The 26,540-nt window shown below is 40.4% G+C and overlaps 1 protein-coding gene across 4 annotated transcripts; it reads left to right on the top strand.

The window, feature by feature from the left end:
• The first annotated feature begins 1,384 nt into the window (after positions 1–1,384).
• Positions 1,385–26,540, top strand: YEATS4 (YEATS domain containing 4). 4 transcript variants are annotated; one of them, XM_036298081.1, is made up of 7 exons: positions 1,386–1,690; positions 6,120–6,239; positions 8,388–8,454; positions 8,555–8,659; positions 17,446–17,612; positions 17,699–17,786; positions 26,118–26,540. In XM_036298081.1, the coding sequence occupies exons 1-7, from the start codon at positions 1,640–1,642 to the stop codon at positions 26,285–26,287; spliced, it is 768 nt and encodes a 255-aa protein (XP_036153974.1). In that variant the 5' UTR covers positions 1,386–1,639; the 3' UTR covers positions 26,288–26,540. The 4 variants fall into 4 exon arrangements, with proteins under 4 accessions (XP_036153976.1, XP_036153974.1, XP_036153975.1 ...); XM_036298082.1 differs by having other exon boundaries at positions 1,389–1,690; positions 8,555–8,649; positions 17,520–17,612; XM_036298083.1 differs by lacking the exon at positions 6,120–6,239 and having other exon boundaries at positions 1,385–1,690.

Genomic DNA, 26,540 nt, shown 5'->3' with positions numbered 1-26,540 from the left:
ACTGAAATAACGAATATTATACAGACTCCCGACAGCAGACCAGAGGAGCGCAAGAATCAAGTCAATGATTTGAAATGCGAGGAAGCAAAAAACACCCAACCGGAAAAGCAAAATGAAAAAAGAATCCAAAAATGCGAGGCTAGTGTAAGGAGCCTCTGGGACAGCTTCAAGCGTACCAACATCAGAATTATAGGGGTGCCAGAAGATGAGAGAGAGCAAGATATTGAAAACCTATTTGAAGAAATAATGACAGAAAACTTCCCCCACCTGGTGAAAGAAATGGACTTACAGGTCCAAGAAGCGCGGAGAACCCCAAACAAAAGGAATCCAAAGAGGACCACACCAAGACACATCATAATTAAAATGCCAAGAGCAAAAGATAAAGAGAGACTCTTAAAAACAGCAAGAGAAAGAAACTCAGTTACCTACAAGGGAATACCCATACGACTGTCAGCTGATTTCTCAACAGAAACTGTGCAGGCCAGAAGGGAGTGGCAAGAAATATTCAAAGTGATGAATACCAAGAACCTACAACCAAGATTACTTTATCCAGCAAAGCTATCATTCAGAATTGAAGGTCAGATAAAGAGCTTCACAGATAAGGAAAAGCTAAAGGAGTTCATCACCACCAAACCAGGATTATATGAAATGCTAAAAGGTATCCTTTAAGAAGAGGAAGAGGAAGAAAAAGGTAAAGATACAAATTATGAACAACAAATATGCATCTATCAACAAGTGAATCTAAGAATCAAGTGAATAAATAATCTGATGAACAGAATGAACTGTTGATTATAATAGAATCAGGGACATAGAAAGGGAATGGACTGACTATTCCTGGGGGGGGAAAGGGGTGTGGGAGATGCGGGAAGAGACTGGACAAAAATCGTGCACCTATGGATGAGGACAGTGGGTGGGGAGTGAGGGCGGAGGGTGGGGCGGGAACTGGGAGGAGGGGAGTTATGGGGGGGAAAAAAAAGAGGAACAAATGTAATAATCTGAACAATAAAGATTTAATTAAAAAAAAAAAAAAAAAAGAAAGGCAATGGGGTGGATGTCCAGTTATGCACCTTGGATTGCAAACCGAGTAGAAAAGGAAGAAGGAGATAAATGAGAAATAAGCGGTTCAAGCATGGAGTTCTAAATGGAGACGAAGAAAAGCTGTGCGTGGGCGAGATTTCAGGAACTTGATTTCAGAATTGGAACGCTTCGGCGATGACAAAGGATTGCCCCCGAAAGCCCTTTCTCAGCCACCACGCAGCTTAGGTGTCGGGACGGGTGACAGGCCAGCGGGAGACTCTAGCGTCCCAGAGGCCCCTGGAGACAAAAGGCCCCGCCCCCCGCGCGGCGGCAGCGACCCGCGCGTGCGCAGTGCGCCTGTGCCGGTCGCGCCTGCGCACGGCGCCCCGCGCCCCTCCGGTTCCGCTCTCCGTCCGCGGGCTGAATGGGCTTCGGGCTCTGCACCGCCGGGGAGTGGCGGGCGGTTTCTCCTCTGTCTCCGCGAGCGCGGGCGACTCGCCCTCCCTCGGCCAGAAACCCTCCGCCGGGGCCGGCGCAGGAGGAGCGGCGCCTCTGAGGGCTGCGGCCACCCCGCCTGCCTCGTGTCTTTCCCTGGCGGCGGCGGCTTCTTCCGTGGGACAATATGTTCAAGAGAATGGCCGAATTTGGGCCTGACTCCGGCGGGAGAGTGAAGGTCAGTGTCCGCCCGCCGGTCCTCCCTGCGCGGCGTGGGGAGGGCCGCGGTGCCCCCCGAGGTTTCCAGGCGGGAGGGGGTCCGATCCCGGAGGGAGCATCTGTGTTTCCCGGGGCCCCAACCTCATGGCGTCACCACCTTCTTCCGTCCCCGCCAACAGAACAGACTTCGTGCTGGCTGCGGGCGGGGGGGGGGGGGGGGGGGGGGCAGAACGCCGGACATGGTTGCCCAGGAAACCAGTCTCTCCGAGGCCTGGGAAAACCCGCCTCGGTCGGTCCGCTGGGGGTCGTTCCGCTGGGGGCCGGGTCGGCGGGGTGCGGCCCACCCGCTGGGAAGGGTGGAAACAGCAGCAGATACTGGGTGAGCCCTCCGCCTGCCCAGCACCGTGGCCAAAAGCTTTTCCCGGTTCTCCGCTGCGGTCCCCAGGGAGCCTGACGGAGGCCGTTACCCAGAGCATTTGCCAGAACTCATAGCTGGGAGGTGGAAAGGGCAGACAACTCGCCCAGGTTCATGGTGTTGCCAAAGCCACGGCCGGATATTAACCAGGGCATGCAAAGCGCATTGCCTGGCACATAGGGACATGGACACCAGCTGCTTCAGTGTTTAGTTCAAGTTATCATAGAGCCTAGCATAATGTTTGACTCAGTGACACGTTTCCCTTGCACTTTCTTACATCCCCTAAGGCGCACGTTCATTTTTAACACATTGTTTGCGGGTAGTTTTTATCGCGCGCTAACCTGTGGCTCTACTACTTACAGTCAATGTAAAACGTATAAATACGTTTCCCGCATACAATGTTTAAGGCAGGACCAACTGGTTCCCAATATAACACCTGTTTCTACCCCTTAGGATGTTTATTTAGCCCAGAAAGGAAGTTTTTTCTCTTTTTTTCAAAAATATATTTTATTGATTTTTTACAGAAAGGAAGGGACAGGGATAGAGAGTTAGAAACATGGATCTGCTGCCTCTTGCACACCTCCGACTGGGGATGTGCCCGTAACCAAGGTACATGCCCTTGGCCGGAATCGAACCCGGGACCCTTCAGTCTGCAGGCCAGTGCTCTATGCACTGAGCCAAACCGGTTAGGGCTGGAATTTTTTCTTTAAAAAGAAATTACCCACTTTTGCAACAATCTAGCTAGTATAGGTTTTTAAAGAGTTCTTATCTGTCGTGTTGTTTTCACATAATTTTAACTCTATACTGTTTTTACAACTACCACACGTACTGCTTTAATATCATATGTAAAGTGGGAGTTCTTCTGAAATTTCAAAAGCTACTGAAATTTAATGTAAGCAGAAAGAGATGCCGGGTAAATTGATAAACATACACATTTTGCCCAGACTTTTGGGGCAAGGTTTTGGACTGATAGGAAAGTACTAGCAAACAAAGGGTTAAAATAGATTTTGGAGAAGAACTCACAGAACTTTCAATACTTGTAATCAATCATGTTAGGTTCTGAAAGTTTGTAAGTTTAAGTCCCAAGGGACTTGAGATTAGTCCTGTAGCCCTCAAATGCTTTTCTACAAACATAGGCGTGAGTTAGTCATGTAAAGCTTAAAAGCAGTGATTTGCAACCTTTTTCGTCTCACAGCACACATAAACTAATTACTAAAATTCTGTGGCACACCAAAAATATATATTTTGCTGATCTGACAATAAAAGGGGGGAGGGGTATAATTTTGATTCATTCACACTGGATGGCTTTTGTTGTATTGGGTGTTGTCATTTTTTTATTTGATAGTCAAGAGAATATAGCTCAGTGCCCCTGGCTAAATAGTTAGGTATGTCATGTTTTAAAATTTCTTGCAGCATGCCAGTTGAAATTGCTGTTTTAAACTTAGGGACTTACTTCTCCTCACTCATTGTTAAGTGGTTTTGTAGGCATCTTTTTCCAATTTAGATAAATTTTATCCAGGTACAAAGTCTGTTGAGAGATGAGCCCATTTTTATCATTGAGGAACTCTGCAAGTTCCTACCAACACCATAGCAGCCATGGGATCTATTAGCCACTCACCAAGTCAGCTCTCCTTATACTCACTCATTCAGGCCTTGAACCTGAGGCCCTGTCTGGTTCCACAAAAGTGTCAGTAACACTTACCGTGATTATTTACGTTCTTATACAAACAGCTTGCCTTCTTCTGGACTAACTTAGGCTAATAGGTATTGAATTTATTTTTTACTTATTCAGCCACAATTAATAGTTTTTCCATTTGTTCACTGCTTTCCCTCATTTCTTATTGGTTACATTGGCACAACACTTATCACATGTGTATATCTTGCTCTTTGACCTTGAGATACATTCTTAATATTGAACAATTGATCTGAAATTCATGTGTAACATTCAGCATTTTGTCTTCACTTGAAATTTTTTCTCTCCTCCATCATAATCTGTCAACACTCACTGCCTTTACACTCATCAGATGTGATGAGAAACATGTATGTACATCTCAGAAATGAGCCCAAATGTAGGAAGCATGGCCATTGGCAGTAAACGAGCATCAGTCATCCAAGTGATGCTTTATCGTTATCCAAATCCAGCTGTAATATTTAACATTTTTATTTAGATTTTCAAAAGCCCGTTCTGCAGCATTAATATTTTTGAAATTATGGGTTTGAATTGTTGTTATAGTTACGGTTTTTCAAATAGTGGAAAATGTAAAGCCATAAATAATAAAATGCGTTTATTATGTTTGCTCTTATTTTACCTAAAATCTTCTTCCAAGTTGTCTTTAGTATTTGTACTGTGCTTTGGAAAACACTGCCATAAGCTGATAAATAGGACATTATCATTAGCTGATTGCAGTTGAAGTTGGCGATCTTTATTGCAGAGCCTCACTTTAAAGTTTGTGAATAAAGATCCTTTTGTGTTTCTTTTCAGAAAAGCTCTCAAAGTACTTAACATAAACATATTTTTATTGATTTCAGAGAGAAAGGAGAGGGGGAGAGACAGGCACATCAATGATGTGAGAATAATTGATTGGCTGCCTTCTGCACTCCCCACACTGGAAATTGAGCCCTTAAAGCTAGGCCTGTGCCCTGACCAGGAATCGAACCCTGACCTTCGGCTCCATAAGTCGATGTTCAACCACTGAGCCTCGTGCAGGGCTAAAATAGACATTTTCAAAGTGGGGACATTATAATTAATCTGGTGTTTAGTTATTTGTATTAATATGAAATGAGGATAATTGTCTAAAATTGATTTACTGAGAGAAATGATGTTATAAGCAAACTAGTTTTGGGGTTTTTTTTCAATTACAGTTGACACAATATTATATTAGTTTCAGGTGTACAACATGGTGATTAGACATTTATATAACTTACGAAGTGATCACCCTTATATATCTAGTAACCATCTGACACCATACATAGTACTTTACTGTTGACTATATTCCCTATGCAGTACTTTACATCCCTATGACTATTTCGTAACTACCCATTTGTACTTAATTCCTTCACCTTTTTCACACCCCCGTCATCCCCCTCCAACCTGGCAACCATCAAAATATTCTCTGTATCTGTGAGTTTGTTTCTGTTTTATTTGTTCCTTTATTGCACATAAAGGTGAAATTATATGGTACTTGTCTGTCTCTGTCTGATGGATTTCACTTAGCATAATACCCTCTAGGGTCCATCCATGTTGTTGCAAACGGTAAGATTTCATTCTTTTTTATGGCTGAGTGATATCCCGTTGTATATAATATTCCATTGTATATATCTACCACTTCTTTATCCATTCATCTATTGATGACACTTAAGTTGCTTCCGTATCATGGCTATTTTAAATTGTGCTACAATGAACATACAGTGGGGCCTTGACTTACGAGTTTAATTCTTTCTGAGACCGAGCTCGTTAACTCAAATTACTCTGTCAACTCAAAGCAAAAAGTCTGCCGAGAGACAGCTGGTATCTCAAAACACTCGTTAGTCGGGACACTCATAAGTCAAGGCCCCACTGTATGTCTTTTTGAATTAGTGTTTTGGATTTCTTCAAATAAATACCCCAAAATGGAATTGCTGAGTCCTTCTTTGTCTCTTGTTATAGCCTTTGTTTTAAAGGTAGGTGGGTGGGTGGGAAGAGCTCAACCAAAGAACTTGTATGCATATATATGCATAACCCATGGACACAGACAATAGGGAGGTGGGCTAGAAGGGGACAATGGGGGGAAAAAGGGGACATATATAGTACTTTCAACAGTAAAGATTTAATTAAAATAAAGTCTATTTTGTTTGGTATAAGTATTGCAACCCCAGCTTTTTTTGTTTCCATTTTCTCGAAGTGCTTTTTCCATCCCTTTACTTTTAGTCTGTAGCTTTCCATCTGAAACGAGTCTCTTATATGCCTGCCATTTCTTAAAACAAACTTTCAGAACTCTTCTGTTTATTTGGGTAATGATACAATATTAATTTGTGTTTAAAATTTTCCTTTTAGGGGGTTACTATCGTTAAACCAATAGTTTATGGCAATGTTGCTCGATATTTTGGAAAGAAAAGAGAAGAGGACGGGCATACCCATCAATGGACAGTATATGTAAAACCATATAGAAATGAAGTAGGTACTGTTTTTTCCTATAGTTTGTTTTGCTTGAAAATAAATTTTAATATTATAGAAAAGTTACCCACCCCAAAAGTTGAAAGAATAAAGTGAGAGCTGTCATTTTCATAAGATTGTTCAGTAGAAATTTTCCAAAAATGTTTTCTAATTAAAATTTGCCGAAACCGGTTTGGCTCAGTGGATAGAGCTTCGGCCTGCAGACTGAAAGGTCCCAGGTTCGATTCCGGTCAAGGGCATGTACCTGGGTTGCGGGCGCATCCCTGGTGGGGGATGTGCAGGAGGCGGCTGATCGATGTTTCTCCCTCATTGATGTTTCTGACTCTCTATCTCTCTCCCTTCCTCTCTGTAAAAAATCAATAAAATATATTTTAAAAATAAATAAATAAAATTAAATTAAATTACACTAACAAGAACTGTGCTATAAACACAGCACATCTTCCAATCACCATGTCTTAAGTTAGCTTAGTATTTAATCAGATGTTTCAAGAATAGTAGTTAATTTTTAAGTGATAATTTGGTTGGTTATCATCAGAGAAGATAAAAGACAAAACTGCTATATAATCTGGCTGCTGGTAATTTTGTTTTGTTGCTGAATCTCTAATGCCTGGAATGCAGCCAGTCCATAGTAGGTATTCAACAGATATTTATTAAGTGAATAAACTATTCCTCTACTTAAACCCTTCAAAGTCCACACAAAAGAATGGAAACAACTCAAGTGTCTTGAATAAATAAAATATGGTATATCCATGCAATGGAATGTCATTAGGCAGTAAAAAAAAAAAAAGTATTGGTACATGCTGCTACCACATGGAGAAATTGAGAAAATTACGGTAAGAGAAAGAGGCCAGACACAAAGGCCACATATTCTATGATATCATTTTTATACAATGTCAAGAATAGGCAAATCCTGACACAGAAAATAGATTAGTGGTTGCCAGTGGTGGGAGGAAGAGGGACTTAAGAATGAGTGCTAATGGTATGGGGTTTCTTTTTATATGATAAAAATATCCTAAAATTGAATATAGTGATGGTTGTACAACTCTGAATATACTAAAAAGCCACTGAATGCTACGTTTTAAGTGGGTGAATTATTTGGTGTGTGAATATCTCAATAAAGCTGTTATTAAAAAAAAAACCCACCTTCAATGACTACCTATTAGCCTCATAAAGGTAAAACTATCTTATTTTAGAGGCATGCTGTGGTCTTTCATTATCCTATCTCGGTAGCATTATACCTTGTCTGTATTTGCTTCTTCATTCCTTATACCCTACATTCTACCAATACTAAATTACTTCTAGTTTCTCAAAAGAGCACTCTTAAACCCCTTCCTTCCTCCCTCCCTCCCTCCCTCCCTCCCTCCCTCCCTCCCTCCCTCCCTCCCTCCCTCTCTCCCTCTCTCCCTCTCTCCCTATTTTTACTATTTCCTTAGTCTTAGTTCAAGTGTATTTTCTTTAGAACTACTTTCTTGACCTCCAGAAACTGTTGTTAGGTGCCTCTCCTATGGTCTTATACCTCGTGCCCTCAATGACACAGATTACACTGAAATACTGATTTTCTTGTCTGCCGCCTACTCCATAGACAGATCCTGAGGGCAAGACCCTATTACCATTTTGGCATCTGGTACCCAAAGTTAGTAGTCACTCATACTTGTAGAATAAAAACGAATGAAACTATTTCCAAAACAGACTTCAAAGATACTTAGGAAAATCTACCTCAGAGAAAAATGTTCATACAGATGATGTGCTGTAGAATTATGCACCTAAAACCTGTATAATTTTGTTAACCAGTGTCTCTCCAATAAATTTAAAAAAAGGGGGGGGGGAGAAATGTTCACAATATTATATTAAGTAATGAAAGCAGATATTAATATATCATCATAGTATGATTCCAATTTAAACATATTGGATGCAAGGTAATAATCACACACAAAAATTCCTGAAAGAAAAAAAATTCATAAACATTTCTATTGTTTGGCTTATTCTGTTTTGCATTTTTCTATAATGTGGTATGTTTGAAAAAGACACGTTAGCTAGGAGAATCCCCTTTCATGTGTCAGAACTAAGGAATATGCCCTTGTGCTTGTGTATTTCCCTCCTAGTTTTTATATGTAGATGGCAGAACTAATTAATTCCTCTGTATTTCAGGATATGTCAGCATATGTGAAGAAAATTCAATTTAAGTTACATGAAAGCTATGGCAATCCTTTAAGAGGTAGAGTATAGTTTTTTCACTTATACAAATTTAAAAAGAGCTAGGAAACTACATCAGTAATTTACAATTATAATTGTTTTATTTTTTTTCTCTTCTTCAGTTGTTACTAAGCCTCCATATGAAATTACTGAAACAGGATGGGGTGAATTCGAAATAATCATCAAAATATTTTTTATTGATCCTAATGAGAGACCTGTGAGTAATGGTAATCTTTGTAAATTTAAAACAGATTTTTTTAGTAATTGTGAAAATGTAACAATACTTAATGAAGAGCATATTATGTGTTAACATTTTTATTCAGACTTACTTTATGTACTCTTATGGTATGGTGTATTTTTTTTTTAAAATATGTTTTTATTGGTTTTAGAGAGAGAGGAAGGGAGAGGGAGAGAAAGAGAAATATTGATCGACTGCCTCCTGCCTACTGGGGATCAAGCCCGCAACCTGGGCATGTGCCATGACAGGGAATCAAACCAGCAACCTTTTGGTGCATGGGACAACACTTAAGCAGGGCTGGCATGGTGTATCTTGCCATGAGTTAAGATTTTTCATTTTTAAGTGATGTGCCTTCCAAGGCTTTTATTTTTCAATATAGAAAGAAGGAATACAATGTGAACATTTATTGGAAAGAAACCATGAAAATCATATGATTACTACAGCAAAAATTTTACTTTTTAATTTACTGATTTTAGAGAGAGGAATGGGGAGAGAGAAAAAACAAACATCAATTTATTGTTCCACTGATTTATGCATTCATTGGTTACTTCTTGTATATATTCTGACTGGGGATCAAACCTGTCACCTTGGTGTATTGGGACAATGCTCCAACCAGCTGAGCTACTCGTCCAGGGATACCACAGCAAAAATTTTAAATTCACTAATATCATTTGGTTACTAGTAATAAACAAGTTGAGTCCATATGCTATCTGAAATGGGAGTATCCAGTTTTTTATAGTTAAAAGCCTTAGAAATATAGTCTTGTTGCTTTTTCAAAGCAAAAAGTACTAGCAGCTTTACTTTATATCTTACTTGTGAATCCTTATTGATAACAACCGACTTTTTCATTTTATGGTCTCTTCTTATAAGATCATTGCTTGATAATGCAAAAAGTCCCTCAAACCTTTCACTGTGATCCCTCAGCAACTTTGTGAAGTTGGTGATATCTTCATTTTAGATAGGAGAATACTAAGGCTCAGAGGTCAAGTCACAGACTCAAAAATACAGTTAGTTGTGGCAAAGCTCGTTTTGAACCCAAGTATTAGATTTAGACCCCACACTCTTTCAGTTACTCTTTCTTTTGACAAACCACTAAGCCTCAGTTTATTGATTGGTTGATTGCTTTTATAGAGAGGGAGGGAGGGAGACAGAAATATGGATTCGTTGTTCCACTTATTTATGCATTCATTGGTTGATTCTTGTATGTGTCTTGACTGAGGATCGAACCCACAACCTTGGCATAAGCCTGTTTTATTTTTAAACCTAGAAGGCCACAACTCAGTTATGGCTCTCTCATTTCACATTTGTGTGGCTGGTGTTTAATTTATTTCAGGGCTTGCTTTAATAGTTCTCACCACTAATTTTCATCTTGATAGATTTAAGCTCATTCCTTTGGCACCAAACATTTAGACTTTGATTATCAGATTAAAGTTTTAAAACTATATGTGGTTTTAAAGAAGTTGAGTATCATCCTGGCCAGGGCTGAGAGGATTGGTTCTTAACTAACTATATTAGAAGTACCCGAGGTGTTTTTTATAAGTTCGAACTAATAGGCCCAATCCCCTAGAGCAGTGGTTCTCAACCTTCCTAACGCCGCGACCCTTTAATACAGTTCCTCATGTTGTGGTGACCCCCAACCATAAAATTATTTTCGTTGCTACTTCATAACTGTAATTTTGCTACTGTTATGAATCGTAATGTAAATATCTGATATGCAGGTTGTATTTTCATTGTTACAAGTTGAACATAATTAAAGCATAGTGATTAATCACAAAAGCAATATGTAATTATATATGTGTTTTCCGATGGTCTTAGGTGACCCCTGTGAAAGGGCCATTCTACCCCCAAAGGGGTCGCGACCCACAGGTTGAGAACCGCTGCCCTAGAGAGCCTGATTCAGTAGGTTTGGAGAGCAGCCAGCACCCCAGGTGATTTTGATACAAGGTAAGATTTAGAACCCATTGACAGAGGCCATACTCTTCCTAGGTAGGAATTTCTTCATGCTGTCTCTGAAATAAGAATCTCCTTTGGGTTTTGCTAACTTCAGTATGGAGAATATTGACTTCTGTCATTAAGTGAAACATCCCGTGCAGGTTTGGGGTAGTTATAGGAATTTTTTTTTGTTTTTTTTTTTTAATATATTTTTATTGATTTCAGAGAGGAAGGAGGAGGGAGAGAGAGATAGAAACATCAGTGATGAGAGAGAATCATTCATTGGCTTCCTCCTATTCACCTCCACTGGGAATGGAGCCTGCAACCCAGGCGTGTACCCTGACTGGGAATCGAACCATGACCTCCTGGTTCATAGGTCAGTGCTCAACCACTGAACCATGCCTGCTGGGCATGGTGTGGGGTGGTTCTAGTTTTAAGAAAGCTCTACTTTGCCCTGACCGGTTTGGCTCAGTGGGTAGAGCGTTGGCCTGCAGACTGAAGGGTCCCAGGTTTGACTCCAGTCAAGGGCATCTACCTTGGTTGCAGGCATATCCCCAGTGGGAGGTGTGCAGGAGGCAGCTGATCAATGTTTCTCTCTCATTGATATTTCTAACTCTCTATTCCTCTCCCTTCCTCTCCGTAAAAAATCAATAAAATATATTTTTTTTAAAAAAAGAAAGCTTTACTTTATTATAAGCTTCCTTGAACTTTTTATTGATAATTATTCATACATTAGTTTTCTTTTTTCCTGTATAAACATCTGTGGCTCATTTAAATATTTTTCATGTGATACGGTTTCCAGGTCTACCATTTTTGTTTTCTTTCTAGAGTACTCTCACAACTGTTCTGTATGGCAAGAAATTATTAAATATTCATTATTTGCAAAATATTATTCAAATATCTTGATACAAAGATGAAGCACTGCTTTTGTTCTTAATCAAAATAGTCTTTTAAGCCCTGGCCAGTTTGGTTCAGTGGATAGAGTGTCAGTCTGTGGACTGAAGGGTCTCGGGTTCGATTCCGGTCAAGGGCATATACCTCAGTTGCAGGTTCAGTCCTTGGCCCTGATTGGGGAGCATGTGGTAGACAACCAATTGATGTGTCTCTCTCACATTGATGTTTTTCTCTTTGTCTCTCCCTCTCCCTTCCACTTTCTCTAAAAATCAGTGGGAAGATACCCTCAGGTGAGAATTAAACAAATAAATAAATAGTCTGTTAAAGAGACTAGAGCACAAAATTTAGCAGATATTGAGAGAGATAAGCAGTAATGTTACTAGAGCAGAAGCTCTTTTTAACTTTGTAAGATTGCTTTGAATTCATTTTAATTTTGAGAATGTGTGCCCTTACCTATCTCTTCATCTGTTGTCCCCTCCTATCCCAATTGGAAAATACATCTCTGAAAGAAATCTTTATATCATGTAATTTTAAAGTCCACTCTTGGAAAAGTAAAGTAATATGTTCTTTTGCACTTCTGCAGTGATTAATTTATTAAATAGGTTTCCATATAGATCTACATAGGCCTGAATTTATATATATATATATATATATATATATATATATATATAACTTTTTAAAGAGAGAGGAAGGGAGAGAGAGAAAGAGAAACATTGATTGGCTGCCTCCCACATGCCCCCTACTAGGGATGGAGCCCAAAACCTGGGCATGTGCGCTGACCAAGAATTAAACCAGCAACCTTTTGGTGCCCAACCAGCTGAGCCACCCAGCCAGGGCTATGCCTGAATTTTAGTCCCCAAAAACTATTGTAATATTCTTTTAGTATAATGAAACCATTATACTTTTTCAATAGTTGGTTCTTACAGAAAATGTCATATGAGAGCTTATTTAAAATATAAAAGACGCTAGTAACTTGTGACTTACTTCTGTTATCCATTAACCTACTATAGGTCAAGCCATTGTAAAAGGAATGGTGTTTCTAAAAGCAAATGCTAAAATTGTTGCCCTGGCCGGTGTGGCTCAGTGGTAGAGCATCGGCCTGTGCTCCAAAGGGTCGAGGGGTCGATTCCTGGTCAAGGACATGTATTTGGGTTGCAGGTTTGATCCCCAACCCTGGTCATGGCTGGTGTAGGAGGCAACCAGTTGATGTGTCTCTTTAACATCAATGTTTCTCTCTTTCTCCTTCCCTCCTCCTCTCTTCCACCTTTCCACTCTCTCTCTAAAAACCAGTGGAGAAAATATCCTCGGGTAAAGATTAACAAAACAAAAGCTAAAATTTCTATGCCTAGAAATACATCTGTAGTAAGTACAGGTGTTTTCATTGCTCTAAGAATCACCAAACACAGCTCAGAATTGGAGACATCTGTCTTGAAATTTTCCATTGCCTATATATTTTCATGAATGCCTCTGGTAGTCTAAATGATAAATTGAGGGGAGGACAGTTTTATTTATTTTTTGAATTATAAAAGTCATACGTGCAGATTTTTTTTTTAAGTTTTTTCAAACAAAAAGTACAAGTCTTTTGTACTAGTTTCCTAGGGCTGCCATAACATAGTACCACAAACTGAGTGGCTAAACAACAGAAATTTATTCTCACAGCTCTGGAAGCTAGAAGTTCAAAATCCAGGTGTTGGCCCTGCTCTCTCCAGAGCCTTTAGGGGAGGATTCTTTCTTGTCACTTCCAGTTTCTGGTAGCCCCAGGATCCTTAGCTTGTGGCAGCATAACTTCATCTCTGTCTTCATTGTCACATGGCCTTTCTCTGTGTTTCTTCTTATGAGGACACTAGTCATATTGGATTTTGGCACACCCTACTGACTTTATCTTAATTTGATTACATCTGCAAAAACCTTACTTTCAGATAAGGTCACTTTCACAGGGCCTAAGGATTAGGACTTCATATCGTTTTGGGGGACACAGTTCAACCCATAACATCTTGTTTTCTCCCATATCTGGCCCCTTGCCCAGGAAAACCATAGTTACTCTTTTCTGTTTCTCTAGAAATTACTCGCATGCATCTCATATAGTTTGAATTTTTCTTTTAGATAGTGCCTGTCAACTACTAATGAGGACAGATGATCTTTTTCTTCATCTTGCCAGGTTTCTGTTTTTCATTTTGCTGGAGGAATTTCTTTAGAAAGGATGCCTAAGAAATAAACTTTCAGAGCCATTGCTATCTGAAAATTCTTTATTTTTACTTCATACTGTTTGGATGAAAAATTCTAGGTTCCACAGGAAGATATGCATGTTCTCTTGTCTATGGGTGAAGGGAGATAGTAGAAAGCTAACAGGCCCAGCCGCCCCCAGCATTCTTGATTTCTCCACCTGCCAACTCTGAGCTCTGAACCTCTCTGGGGCTCCTCTTGGAGTGCCGGCTCCCATCTGTGTACAGTTCTCTTCCCTACGTTTCCAGGTTGTGATTTCCCTGTTATGGAATATCCATCCATGTAGTCACATGCCCTTGTCTATTCCATACATTTCTCAAATTATCTGCTTGGAATATGGCTTGTGATTGATGCATGGTTACTTATAATGATTTTTGCTAAGTTTTGGAAAATTCTCTGAGGCCTCTGAATTGGTTTCTCCAACTTCAACATGAACTCTGATATTTTGCCAGCTGGGTTTTATTTTGCTAAAGTAATCACACATTGTTCTACAAAACTTTTCCTTTGATGTCTTACTACACTTGTTTTTTTTTAAGTATTTTGAAGACATGTTCATGCCAAAGTGAATTACCACTGACTTTGTTACTTACGTAATAATCTTTTTTTTTTAATAATTTTTATTTCTTGAAGTATTACAAAGAGTATTACATATGTCTTCTTTTTCCCCACCTTGACATTCCCCTGGCCCCTTCCCCCCAGTGTCTTGTGTCCATTGGTTATTCTTATATGCATGCATATAAGTCCTTCGGTTGATCTCTTAATCCCCCCGACCAAACCCTCCCCAGGCTTCCCACTGTAGTTTGACAGTCTGTTCAGTGTTGCTCTGCCTCTGCATCTACCCCTGTTCATCAGTCTATTCTGGTCCCCATTATCTGTCCCAACCTCACTGGAGCAGTCCCAACCTCTCCGGGGCCGTCTCGGCCTCACCGGGGCTATTTCAACCTCACTGGGGCCATCCCTACCTCACCAGGGCCGTTTCAACCTCACCGGGCCTTCCTGACCTCACCGGGGCCGTCGTGACCTCACCGGGGCCGTTTCAACCTCACCAGGGCCGTCCCGACCTCACCGGGGCCGTTTCAACTCACCGGGCCGTCCCAACCTCACTGGGGCCGTCCTGACCTCACCGGGGCTGTTTCAACCTCACTGGGGCCGTCCCAACCTCACCGGTGCCATTTCAACCTCACCGGGGCCGTCCCGACCTCACCGGGGCCATTCCGACCTCACCCGGGCCGTTTCAGCCTCACCAGGGCCGTCACAACCTCACTGGGGCCATCCCGACCTCACCGGGGCCGTTTCAACCTCACCGGGGCCGTCCTGACCTCACCAGGGCCGTTTCAACCTCACCAGGGCCGTCCCAACCTCACCAGGGCCGTCCCAACCTCACCAGGGCCATTTCAACTTCACCTGGGCCGTCCCGACCTCACTGGAGCCGTCCCGACCTCACCGGGGCCGTCTTGACCTCACCGGGGCCATTCTGGCCCCGGATGCCGTCTCAACCTTACCGGGGCCATTCCGACCTCACCCGGGCTGTTTCAGCCTCACCGGGGCCGTCACAACCTCACCGGGGCCATCCCGACCTCACCGGGGCAGTCTCGACCTCACCAGGGCCGTCTCGATCTTTCCGGGGGCATCCCGACCTCACCGGGGCCGTCCGGGCCTCACTGGGGCCGTCCTGACCTTACTAGGGCCATCCCGATCTCACCGGGGCTGTATCGTCCTCACCGGGGCCATCCCGACCTTACTAGGGCCGTCCCGATCTCACCGGGGCTATATCGTCCTCACCGGGGCCGTCCCAGCCTCACTGGGGAAACACAAAGTTTGGCCCTCTGTCCCCTGCTGGGCGGCTCCCCACCAGACAAAATCTCCAGGCATTCCTGGTGGCTGAACATCCAGCACTCCTGCTCGGACTACGCCCTCCACCAAGTGCACAGACTGCCCGTCTGCCGTCCCCCAGCGTCCCACGCGAGACTGGAACCGGTGGGCGTGCTTGTGCGCCTGCTGGTACAGCGGTTCCACATCGCCGGCCCAGCCGGGCCCAGCCCCGGCCTGCCCCGAACCCGACTCCGCCCTACGAGTGCGTCCCTCCTGGATCTGAGGAGCTGAAATCTGCAGCCTGCAGGGTTGGGCTCTGTACTTGGTGCCTCTGCACATCCTACTTAGTCTCAATGCTCTTCTTTCTATGCAAGGAGTTGAAATCTGCAGTTTGTTGGGTTGGGCTTTGTACTTGGTGTCTCTGCACATCCTACTCAGTCTCAATGTTCTTTCTTTTCTTCCAGCTGTAGAGCTTCCACTAGGCCAGCTTTCCCATGGTTCCATATGATAGCTGTTTGTCCTATAGTTGGTAGTTTCGATGTTGTTGTGGGAGGCAGCACGCACAGGTCTCTTCCTTACACTGCCATCTTGGTTCTCCTGGCTCTGCTTCTTGAGTGTGTCTCCCATGGGTGCGAGCAGTTGAAGTCTGCAGTTTGTTGGGTTAGGCTGCAAAAGTGCAGGTGGGTCTTTTTGTGCACCTGGCACAGCTTGGATGGGGATGTAAACTGAGTAGGGCTGGGTCTCACGGAGTTGCCAGGGCGGAGCAAATAGCAATGGCAGCGTCTCCGTGGCTCCTCGCCTCTCCGGGACACCGGGGCTTCGCGTCCCCCAGTGCCAGCGAGCAGCTGCACGACAGAGCCTCCCTCGCTTTCTGACGGCTGCAAGGCCGTGCCGCCTCTACGTAGGGTCTGGTGCCTCATGATCCCGCCCGAACCAGCTCAGTGGATTTGAGAGTTTGTAAAAGCACAGGCATTTCCTCTTGTGCCTCTGGCACAGCTTGGATGGGGATGTAAATTGAGTAGGGCGGGGTCTCAGGGAGTCACCAACGAGGAGCAGATAGCATTGGCGGCGTCTCCGTGGCCCTTCGCCTCTCCGTCCCCGGGACTTTGCGTCCCCCAGTGCCGGCGAGCAGCCACACGTCAGAGCTTCCCTCACTTTCCGACCACTGCAAGGCCGTGCCGCCTCTCCCCATGGGGTCTGGGGCCTCAGAGACCCGCCCCGAGCAAGCCCAGAGGATTCGAGGGTTCGTAACCGCATCTGATTGAAAAAAAACTGCGCATCCAGTTGCAGCCCGCCTGGCGCGTGACTGTGTACCTCTGTTTTTGATGCCTCTGTAGCTCCTACTCAGTCTCACTGCGCTTCTTTCTTTTCTTCCAGTTGTAGATCTCCCACTGGGCCAACTTCCCCATGGTTTTGAATGGTGGTTGTTTGTCTTATAGTTGGTAGTTTCAATGATGTTGTGAGAGGGCAGCACGCACAGGTCTACTCCCTACGCGCCATCTTGGTTCTCCTCCTTACGTAATAATCTTATAGGTCGCCAAAGAAATTATCTTACCCTCATAAGCATTTTAGTATTAGTCATTCCTTTTGAAAGTATCAAAATTTTTTTCCCATAGCAAATTTGTAAGCTTTAATCTTCACAGAACAACTGTCATAATCTAATTTCACTTGTTAGTGATTTTCCAGTTTAATTTCCAGAGCTGTATCTGATGTTATTTTTGTATACAGTCACTCTCTAGAAATGCTTTGTAACCGATCTTTATTTACCATCTTCAGAATGTTCATGTTTAGATGTGGATGATGGTAATACCTTATAGGAAAGTAAAAGTACAGAGAGTTTTGAGTGATTTGCCACAGTAAGTTGAGACAAGATCCTGAATTTGGTATGTTTACTAATTCCAGTCTCTAATTCAGTTACAGAAATGACAGCATTTCACAATGATGAAGGTAACCATTGCACAGATGTGATGTCTGTTTTTATTTCACAGGTAACCCTGTATCATTTATTAAAGCTGTTCCAGTCAGATACCAATGCAATGCTGGGGAAAAAGACAGTGGTTTCAGAGTTCTATGATGAAATGGTAAGATTTTATAACGAGAGTTTTAAAAGCATTCTAAATTGTAGAACTTTGAAGTTATTAGGCCTTTTCTCATTTTATCTCATTAGATATTTCAAGACCCAACAGCAATGATGCAACAATTATTAACAACATCTCGTCAGCTAACATTAGGAGCCTACAAGCATGAAACAGAATGTAAGTACCATTAGTTTATAATTAATCCTGGAAAATAGTGAGTATGGAGGAAGAAAAACTAGGTGCCCATAATGCTCTAAAGCAGTGGTTCTCAACCTGTGGGTTGTGACCCCTTTGGGGGTCGAACGACCCTTTCACAGGGGTCGCCTAAGACCATTGGAAAACACATATATAATTACATATTGTTTTTGTGATTAATCACTATGCTTTAATTATGTTCAGTTTGTAACAATGAAAATACATCCTGCATATCAGATATTTACATTACGATTCATAACAGTAGCAAAATTACAGTTATAAAGTAACAATGAAAATAATTTTATGGTTGGAGGTCACCACAACATGAGGAACTATGTTAAAGGGCCGCGGCATTAGGAAGGTTGAGAACCACTGGTCTAGAGGGTAGTGTTTTCAGGGGGAAATAAACCAGTATATTTATAGGCTGAAAGAAGTGATGGAACCCAGTAAAAGAATGGGTTGAGGACGAGAATACAGGGGAGAAGGCAGTTTCTGTTTAACCCTTGTTGGTTTCAATATTGTTTTGTTTGTATTTTTATGAAACTCATGACTAGAAGTTAAAAGATCTGAATATTGATTATAATTTTGCCACTTGGTAGTCATTTAAAATTTAAAATCATACTCATTTAAAAGTTTTATGCTTCACTTTCTGCATCTGCAAATGTATTTACCTGGCTTACTTCATTATGAACATAAAACATATGTATATGACCACTTTGACAAGGTAAAAAAGCACCTAATATGCTATTTTAATTTGTTATTGGTCATTTGTGCCCCATAGATCTTCTTTCTCCCATAGCATAAAATGTACCAAATTGATAGAGGAAAATTCTTTTAAAATTCAAGTGACCACATTTTTTGTGTTTTTAACAAAACAAATAACTCATTTAAGTAGGTACAAGTAATTAATGTGTTTTATAAAAAAGCTTTTCTATAAAATATATTTTATGTGTTAAAGCTTATCCAGAAGCTGTATATCCTTGGGAAGTTTTTACCAGTAAATTGCATGTTATGAATTATATTCACTTTATTTTCTTAATAATATCAAATCAGTAAGGAAAAAAAAGATAATTTCAAAAGTGGTACTGGCACAGTTGATGAGCTTTTGAGAAGAAAACTTAATTTAGATCATTGCTTCATAGCATTTATCAAAACAGATTCCAGTTTAATTAAAAATAGTTAAAAATGTTTTTTAAAGTCAGTCAACCTATTATTTAAAAAATTAGAGAAATGGCTGACCTGGCTGGGGAAGAGTTTTTAAAATTGAGATGTTAGAAGAAATTACATTAAAGGAAAGAAAAACCTGATTTTGTAAAAAATATTTAACTTCTACATTTCAAAAGGGCAAAGAAGAAAAATAATTTTGTAGAAATATGGCAAAAGATTAGTATCTTAAAAACCCTAAAATGGACAAATGAAATATAGGGTGTCCCAAAAAAAATGTATACACATTTTAAAAGCTGCTAGCTCAGTTTTTTTAAATGAAATTTATTTTAATAAACACTGTTTTTATAATTATTCAAAGAACTAGAGGCCCGGTGCATGAACTTGTGCATCAGTGGGGTCCCTGGGCCTGGCCTGTGGGATTGGGCCTAAACCGCCTCTCCGACATCCCCCAGGGAGTCCCAGGTTGCGAGAGGGTACAGGCCAGGCCAAGGGTGCACAATCAGGGCTGGGGAGGGACATGGGAGGTTGGCCAGCTGGGGAGGGAATGTGAGAGGGCTCTAGAGCATGTTCTGCCTGTCTTGCTCAGTCCCGATTGGCTGGACCCTAGCAGCAAGCTAACCTACTGGTTGGAGCGTCTGCCGCCTGGTGGTCAGTGCACATCATAGCAACTGGTTGAGTGGCCTTAGCATATCATCATCATATTATGCTTTGATTGGTTGAACGGCCAACTGGACTACCAGACACATAGCATATTAGACTTTTATTATATAGGATGTGCATACATTTTTTTGGGACACTGTATAAAAATTTTAAACTTCAATTGATAAATGGACAAAAGACATGGACAGGCGAAAGAAGAGATCACTAGTAAATAAAATGGGAAAATATTTGTCCCTGCTAGTAATTTTTAAAATGCAAAAAACTGGGAGGGGGAACATCTGTAATACTTTCAACAATAAAGATAAATTTAAAAAAAAATAAAGTGAGCTCTGCTGGTATGGCTCAGTGGTTGAGCATCAACCTAAGAACCAGGAGGTCACAATTTGATTCTGGTCAGGAACATGCCCGGGTTGTGGGCTCAGTCCCCAGTAGCAGGTGTGCAGGAGGCAGCTGATCAGTGATTCTCTCTCATCAGTGATTCTCTCTCATCAGTGATATTTCTATCTCTCTCTCCCTCTCTCTTCATCTCTGAAATATATTTAATAAAAATATATTAAAAATAAAATGAAAAGATAAATTTTAAAAACTGTGAAGCAAACAATGGGTGACCATATGGGTATCAAATCAGCAAAAGGAATCCTTAATAGTGAGGATGTGCCCTCAGTGAATAGAGCATCGGCCTGCGGAATCAAGGGTCCCAGGTTCGATTCTGTTCAAGGGCATGTACCTTGGTTGCGGGCACATCCCCAGTGAGGGGTGTGCAGGAGGCGGCTGATCAATGTTTCTCTCTCATTGATGTTTCTAACTCTCTATCCCTCTCCCTTCCTCTCTGTAAGAAATCAATAAAATATATTTAAAAAAATAGTGAGGATGTGTTGAACTTTACATTCTCATAAATTGTTTGTGTGGGTATGAATTGCTTTAGCCTCTTAGGAAAACAATTTAGGAATGTTAATCAAAGACCTAAAAAGATATGTACACTCTTACCAAGTTGAGGGCATTATACTCAATATTTGGTAATAATAAGATAGCAGATTTATTGAGTGCTTACTATTTGTTTTTGTTTTTATGGTTTTATAAAAAATATATTTTTATTGATTTTAGAGAGGAAGTGGGAGGGAAAGAGAGCTAGAAACATCAATGATGAGAGAGAATAATTCATTGGCTGTCTCCTGCACACCCCCTACTGGGATCAGACCAGCAACCCGGACATGTGCCCTTGACCGGAATTGAACCTGGGACCCTTCAGTCCGCATGCTGACACTCTATCTGCTGAGCCAAACTGGCTAGGGCAGAGTGTTTACTATTTGTACTCTTCTAAATCTGTACATGTATAAAATTTAATTCTACAATTATTTTATTAAGTACTCCATTTTATAAAAGCAAACAGGTATAGTTAAGTTACTTGCCCATGAATACAGCTAATTATTGGTAGAGTCAGGACTACATCCCAAGCACTCCTCAGAACTTAGGCTCTAAAAACTTAGTAATATTTTTAGATAGAGTGATATTCAGGATAGACATTTCTCATTATGAAGCATATTAAAAGTTTATAAAGATACTTGTGCTAGTAGTAAACCCATGCAAATTTAGTTAAACACTAATGATATAGCTTTTAAAGTAGTAGTTGCTTTTACAAGGAATAACTTAAATGAACATGCAATGAGAGCTTACTATGTACTAGACAAGCACTTAACATTTCATAACTTATTGGATACCATAATAACCATAAGAGGAGGGTACTACTTTTAGTCCCATTGTATAAGTAAAGACCCTAGAGCAGCGGTTCTCAACCTGTGGGTCGTGACCCTTTGGCGGTCGAACGACCCTTTCACGGGTCGCCTAAGACCATCCTGCATATCAGATATTTACATTACGATTCATAGCAGTAGCAACATTACAGTTATGAAGTAGCGACGAAAATAATTTTATGGTTGGGTCACAACATCAGGAACTGTATTTAAAGGGCCAGAAGGTTGAGAACCACTGCCCTAGAGCTACAGATCAGAGCCAGGATTTTAAACCCAGAGTCTGTACTCTTAACCAATAAGCTATCAATCTCTGTGTAAAAGCCTTATAATCTGTGCTTCAAACCAGTAAGTAAGATCGGCTCTGCACAAATAATTATTCTTCTTTGGATTAATTTACTCCAGCTTGAGGCTTCATTTTGAAATTTAAAAATATAAGCATTTAGTATGTAGAAAGCAGAAAAGTGGAACAAAATAAAAGAAGTTTAAAAATGTGTTCCCCCATGATCTCATTGCTAATTAACCTAGGCCTTCTTCCAGATATGTCCTGCCCTTTGCGATCTTATGATTTGTCAAGAATAAAGGGTAACTAAATCAGACCAACGGAATGTGTATCTACTGTGAATGCTGTCTTTCTGACAAATGAGTCAGGTCTTCCTGACTAGATTTAAGACTTACAATAATACAGGACTCCTTGTTGTTCCCCAAATGTACATGTGCTGTTTCTAGGGCCTGCTATGTGTACTTCCTCTACCTACTTCCTTTCTCATTCTGTAGAACTTTGTTCAGTTTTTCCTACTTCCAAGATGCCTTCCTTCATAATCACATACCCTTTTCCATTCCCCTTAGTATAAATCCAGTCTGCTTTCATGTCTCCCTATGATTATCTTATGACATTGTACTGCATTTTTCTTTCTTGTCCATCTTCTACCTCTGTACCCCAGCATGTAACAGTGGTTTTTAATTGATATGGAGAGGGGAGCAAGGGAATAAAATATTTTGTATTGTAAACAAAGCACTGTAAACAAAGTGTGAAGACTTTGTTTCAAACCATGAAAAACTATTGTGTTCATATCACAAATGATTAATTTCTTTAAAATATAAAGAGCTCCTACACCTCATAAGAAAGGCCAGTAACCAATAACCAAAAAGCTTCTGCACAGCAAAGGAAACCATCAACAAGATAAAAAGGCAACCTAGTGAATGGGAGAAAATATTTGCAAATCATGTATCTGATAAGAGGTTAATTTCCAAAATATATAAATAACTCATACAAGTCAAGAGTAAAAAAAGCAAACAATTTAATTTAAAAATGTGCAGAAGATCTGAATAGATATTTTTCCAAAGAAGATACAGATGGCCAACAGGTACCTGTAAAGGTGTTCAACGTCACTAATCGGGGAAATACAGATCAAAACCACAAAGAAATAATCACCTCCCAGCTGTCAGTATTGCTATTATAAAAAATGCATCAACAGCAACAAAGAGAAAACAAACACAGAAAAAAAAGGCATCAAACAGGTGTTGGCAAGGATGTGGAGAAAGGGAACTCTCACGCGCTGCTGGAGGGGTTGTAAATTGGTGCAGACATGGTGGAAAAACAGTATAGAGGGTTTTCAAAATCTTAAAAATAGAACTACCTTATGATCCAATAATTCTACTCCTGGATATTTATCCAAAGAAAATGAAAATACTAAATATACATATATATACATACATACATACATACATACAAATATACACACACTGCCATGTTTATTGAAGCATTATTTATGGTACTCAAGATATGGAAACTACCTTAAGTGTCCATTGATGGATGAATGGATAAAGAAGATATGGTATCTATATATACACAGTGAAATACTATTCAGCCATAAGAAATAAGGAAATTTTGCCATTTGTGACAACATGGATGGGACTTGAAGGAATTATGCTAAGTGAAATAAGTCAGACAGGGAGAGGAAAATACCATATAAGCTCACTTATATGTGGAATTAAAAAAAAAAAAACAAGTTCAAAGATACAGAGAACAGATTGGTGGTTGCCAGGAGGTGAGGGGTGGGCAAAATGGATGAAGGGGGTCAAAAGGTACAAACTTTTTTTTAATTTTTAAAATTTTTATTTACTTATTTTTAGAGAGAGTAAGGGTGAGAGAAAGAGAAACATCAATTTGTTGTTCTACTTATTTATACATTCATTGGTTGAGTATTGTATGTGCCCTGACTGGGGAATTAAACCTGCAACTTTGGCATATCAGGATGACGCTCCAACCAACTGAGCCACACTGACCAGGGCTAATTTTATTTTTTAATTACAGTTTACATTCAGTACTATTTTGCATTAGTTTCAAGTGCACAGCATAGTGGTTAGACAGTCATATACTTTATAAAGTATTCCCCTCGATGTTTCTAGTATACCCACCTGGCACCAAACATAATTATTACAATATTATTGACTATACTAGTATTGCCTATGCCCTGCTTTACATCTCCGTGAGGTAAAACTTTTTTAAAAAATATGTTTTTATTGTTTTCAGAGAGGGAGAGAAACATCAATGATGAGAGAGAATCATTGATTGGCTGCCTCCTGCACGCAACCCAGGCATGTACCTTTGACCGGAATTGAACCCCCCGGAACCGTTCAGTCTGCAGGCCAATGCTCTCTCCAGTGAGCCAAACCAGCTAGGGCCAAAACTTTTTTTAAAAAATGGAGGTGAAAACAATTTAGAAATAAAAGCAGTGAAAGAAAGTACAGAGAAAAATATGGATTGTTTTGGCAATATAAATATCTGTATTACAAAATGTATCACAAAAAGAAAGTCACTAGCAATGAGCAAAATAAAACATTGCATGTTTTGAATGTGCTAAATGTCTCACATATACATATAGTCTTCTTCCCTTGGTATCCATTGGGGATTGGTTCTAGGACACCCAGAGGATATGATAATCTGCTGATGCACAAGTCCCTTATATAAAACTAGAGGCCTGGTGTACGAATTTGTGCACTGGTGGGGTCTGGCTGGCCCACCCCAATCAGGGTGGGGGGGCTGATCAGGGTTGGGGCTGGCCGAGGAGAGGGGCTGCAGGCAGTTGGTCCGCTGGCCCCGGCCCCTGATTCAAATCCTGGTCCAACTCCTGGTCAAGGGGATAATTTGCATATTAGCCTTTTATTATATAGGGTAGGATGGTGTATTTGCATATAACTTATGCATATTCTCCTATATACTTTAAGTCATCTCTAGATTACTTATATTACCTAATACAATGTAACTGCTATGTAAATAGTTGTTGAACTGTATTGTTCAGGGAATAACAAGAAAAAAATAGTATGTGCATGTTCAGTACAGATGTGGTCATCTAGGTCTAACTGCATAGTACACATTAATAACAAGATAACATTCTCCACCGACCCCCACCCCGACCCCAGTATTTTAGGTCTACAGATGCAGAACCCATGGATACAAAGGGCCAGCTCTATTGATTAATCCTTATAAATCCTCTGAGAAATACAGAATTTTAACTGTATCATACAGAAAGATGAGACTGAGGGAGACCTAGAGATGTCAGCATTCAGCTAATAAGGGGCCAGGGGTATATTTGAACTCAAGTCTTTCAGATTTCAAAGGTTTTTGTGTATGTGTGTTTTTTATTGATTTCAGAGAGGAAGGAAGAGGGAGAAAGAGATAGAAACATCAGTGTTGAGAGAATCATTGATAGGCTGCCTCCCCTTGCACATCCCACACTGGGGATTGAGCCCACAACCTGGGTGTATGCCCTGGTTCATAGGTCGATGCTCAGCCACTGAGCCTCGCCAGTAGTGCTCAAAGGGTTTTTTGTTTTTGGTTTTTTTTCCTTCACCAAACCTTGCTTCTTCCAATTAGAGATCATTTTACGCTTTACTTAAAGCATAACTATGCTTTAATGGTTATCAGCAGCAATTACCTGAAATGTCCACAAGATGGAGATGTTGAGTGAAAGTAGACATTTCTCTTTGTAAAATAGAATGCTACACTAGTGGAATATTTAAATAGATGAATTCTATTTTTCTTAGTGATATTTTCTTTAGTAACTTGTTATATAGGCAGCTTGAATGTTATAAATATCATTTAATGTTTCTCTGTCATAATAGTGGTTAATATGACTTTCTATGTACCAGATAGTATTCTAGATACTTTATATACATGAATTCACTTAAAATCTCCTCAAAAAAGAATATGGAGGTGTTTTTTAAATTATAATATCCATTTTAGAAATGATTAAATGAGCATAGAGATAATAAATTATTCAGAGTAGTACAGCTAATAAATGGTAGAACTAGAATTCAAACCTAGACAGTTACAGCTATCTTTTTGGTTTATGTCAGTTTTACCTGTACATAAATGTAAGAACACTGTATGTTTAGTGTTCTTATTAGCTGGATGTCTTTGGATTGTATGCCCCCGTATTTCCAGATAAACATGTATATGGAGAAAAACAAGGATATTATGTTATAAAATTCTAACTATAAATTGAAATATTAGTGGCCAAAATTTTACTATTAAAGAAAACATCTAAGATCCTCTCTTGGTAGTTCAGATTTTCTTGCCCACCCTCTTATGTTTAATGTTATATCTCTTAAGTTGCCCATGTTTCATCATGGGAACACTGACCTCAGGAAAGGCCTTATATATTACTCTATGACATATTTTAGACGTGTAAGAAAAATGAAATAGTTCATTAAAAGTGTATGTTTTTCTTAGTTGCAGAACTTGAAGTGAAAACCAGAGAAAAATTAGAAGCTGCGAAGAAAAAAACAAGTTTTGAAATTGCAGAGCTTAAGGAGAGATTAAAAGCAAGTCGTGAAACTATAAATTGTTTAAAAAATGAAATCAGGAAACTCGAAGAAGATGATCAAACAAAAGAGATGTAAACAGTTCTGAAGAGAACTTGGTAGGAAACTAAACTGAAAATAAGGTGGACTTTGAAGGGGAAATGGATTGCAAATGCTTCTTAGAGAGCTGCATCGGTTCCTCAGCAATGGGGTCAAAGTGTTTGTACTTTTCAAGCAATATTTAATGTGAAACATATGTATATAATAGATACGAATTCTGTATAGGCATTTTAACCCATTTTAGGGTAAATTCTATGCTGTTAAGCACAATTAAAAACTTTTTTTTATTACA

Source organism: Myotis myotis, unplaced genomic scaffold (genome assembly GCF_014108235.1).
Source record: "Myotis myotis isolate mMyoMyo1 unplaced genomic scaffold, mMyoMyo1.p scaffold_m19_p_3, whole genome shotgun sequence".
Classification (NCBI taxonomy): domain Eukaryota; kingdom Metazoa; phylum Chordata; class Mammalia; order Chiroptera; family Vespertilionidae; genus Myotis; species Myotis myotis.
Note: the sequence above shows the minus strand (reverse complement) of the source record. Positions and strands in the feature narration are given on the sequence as shown.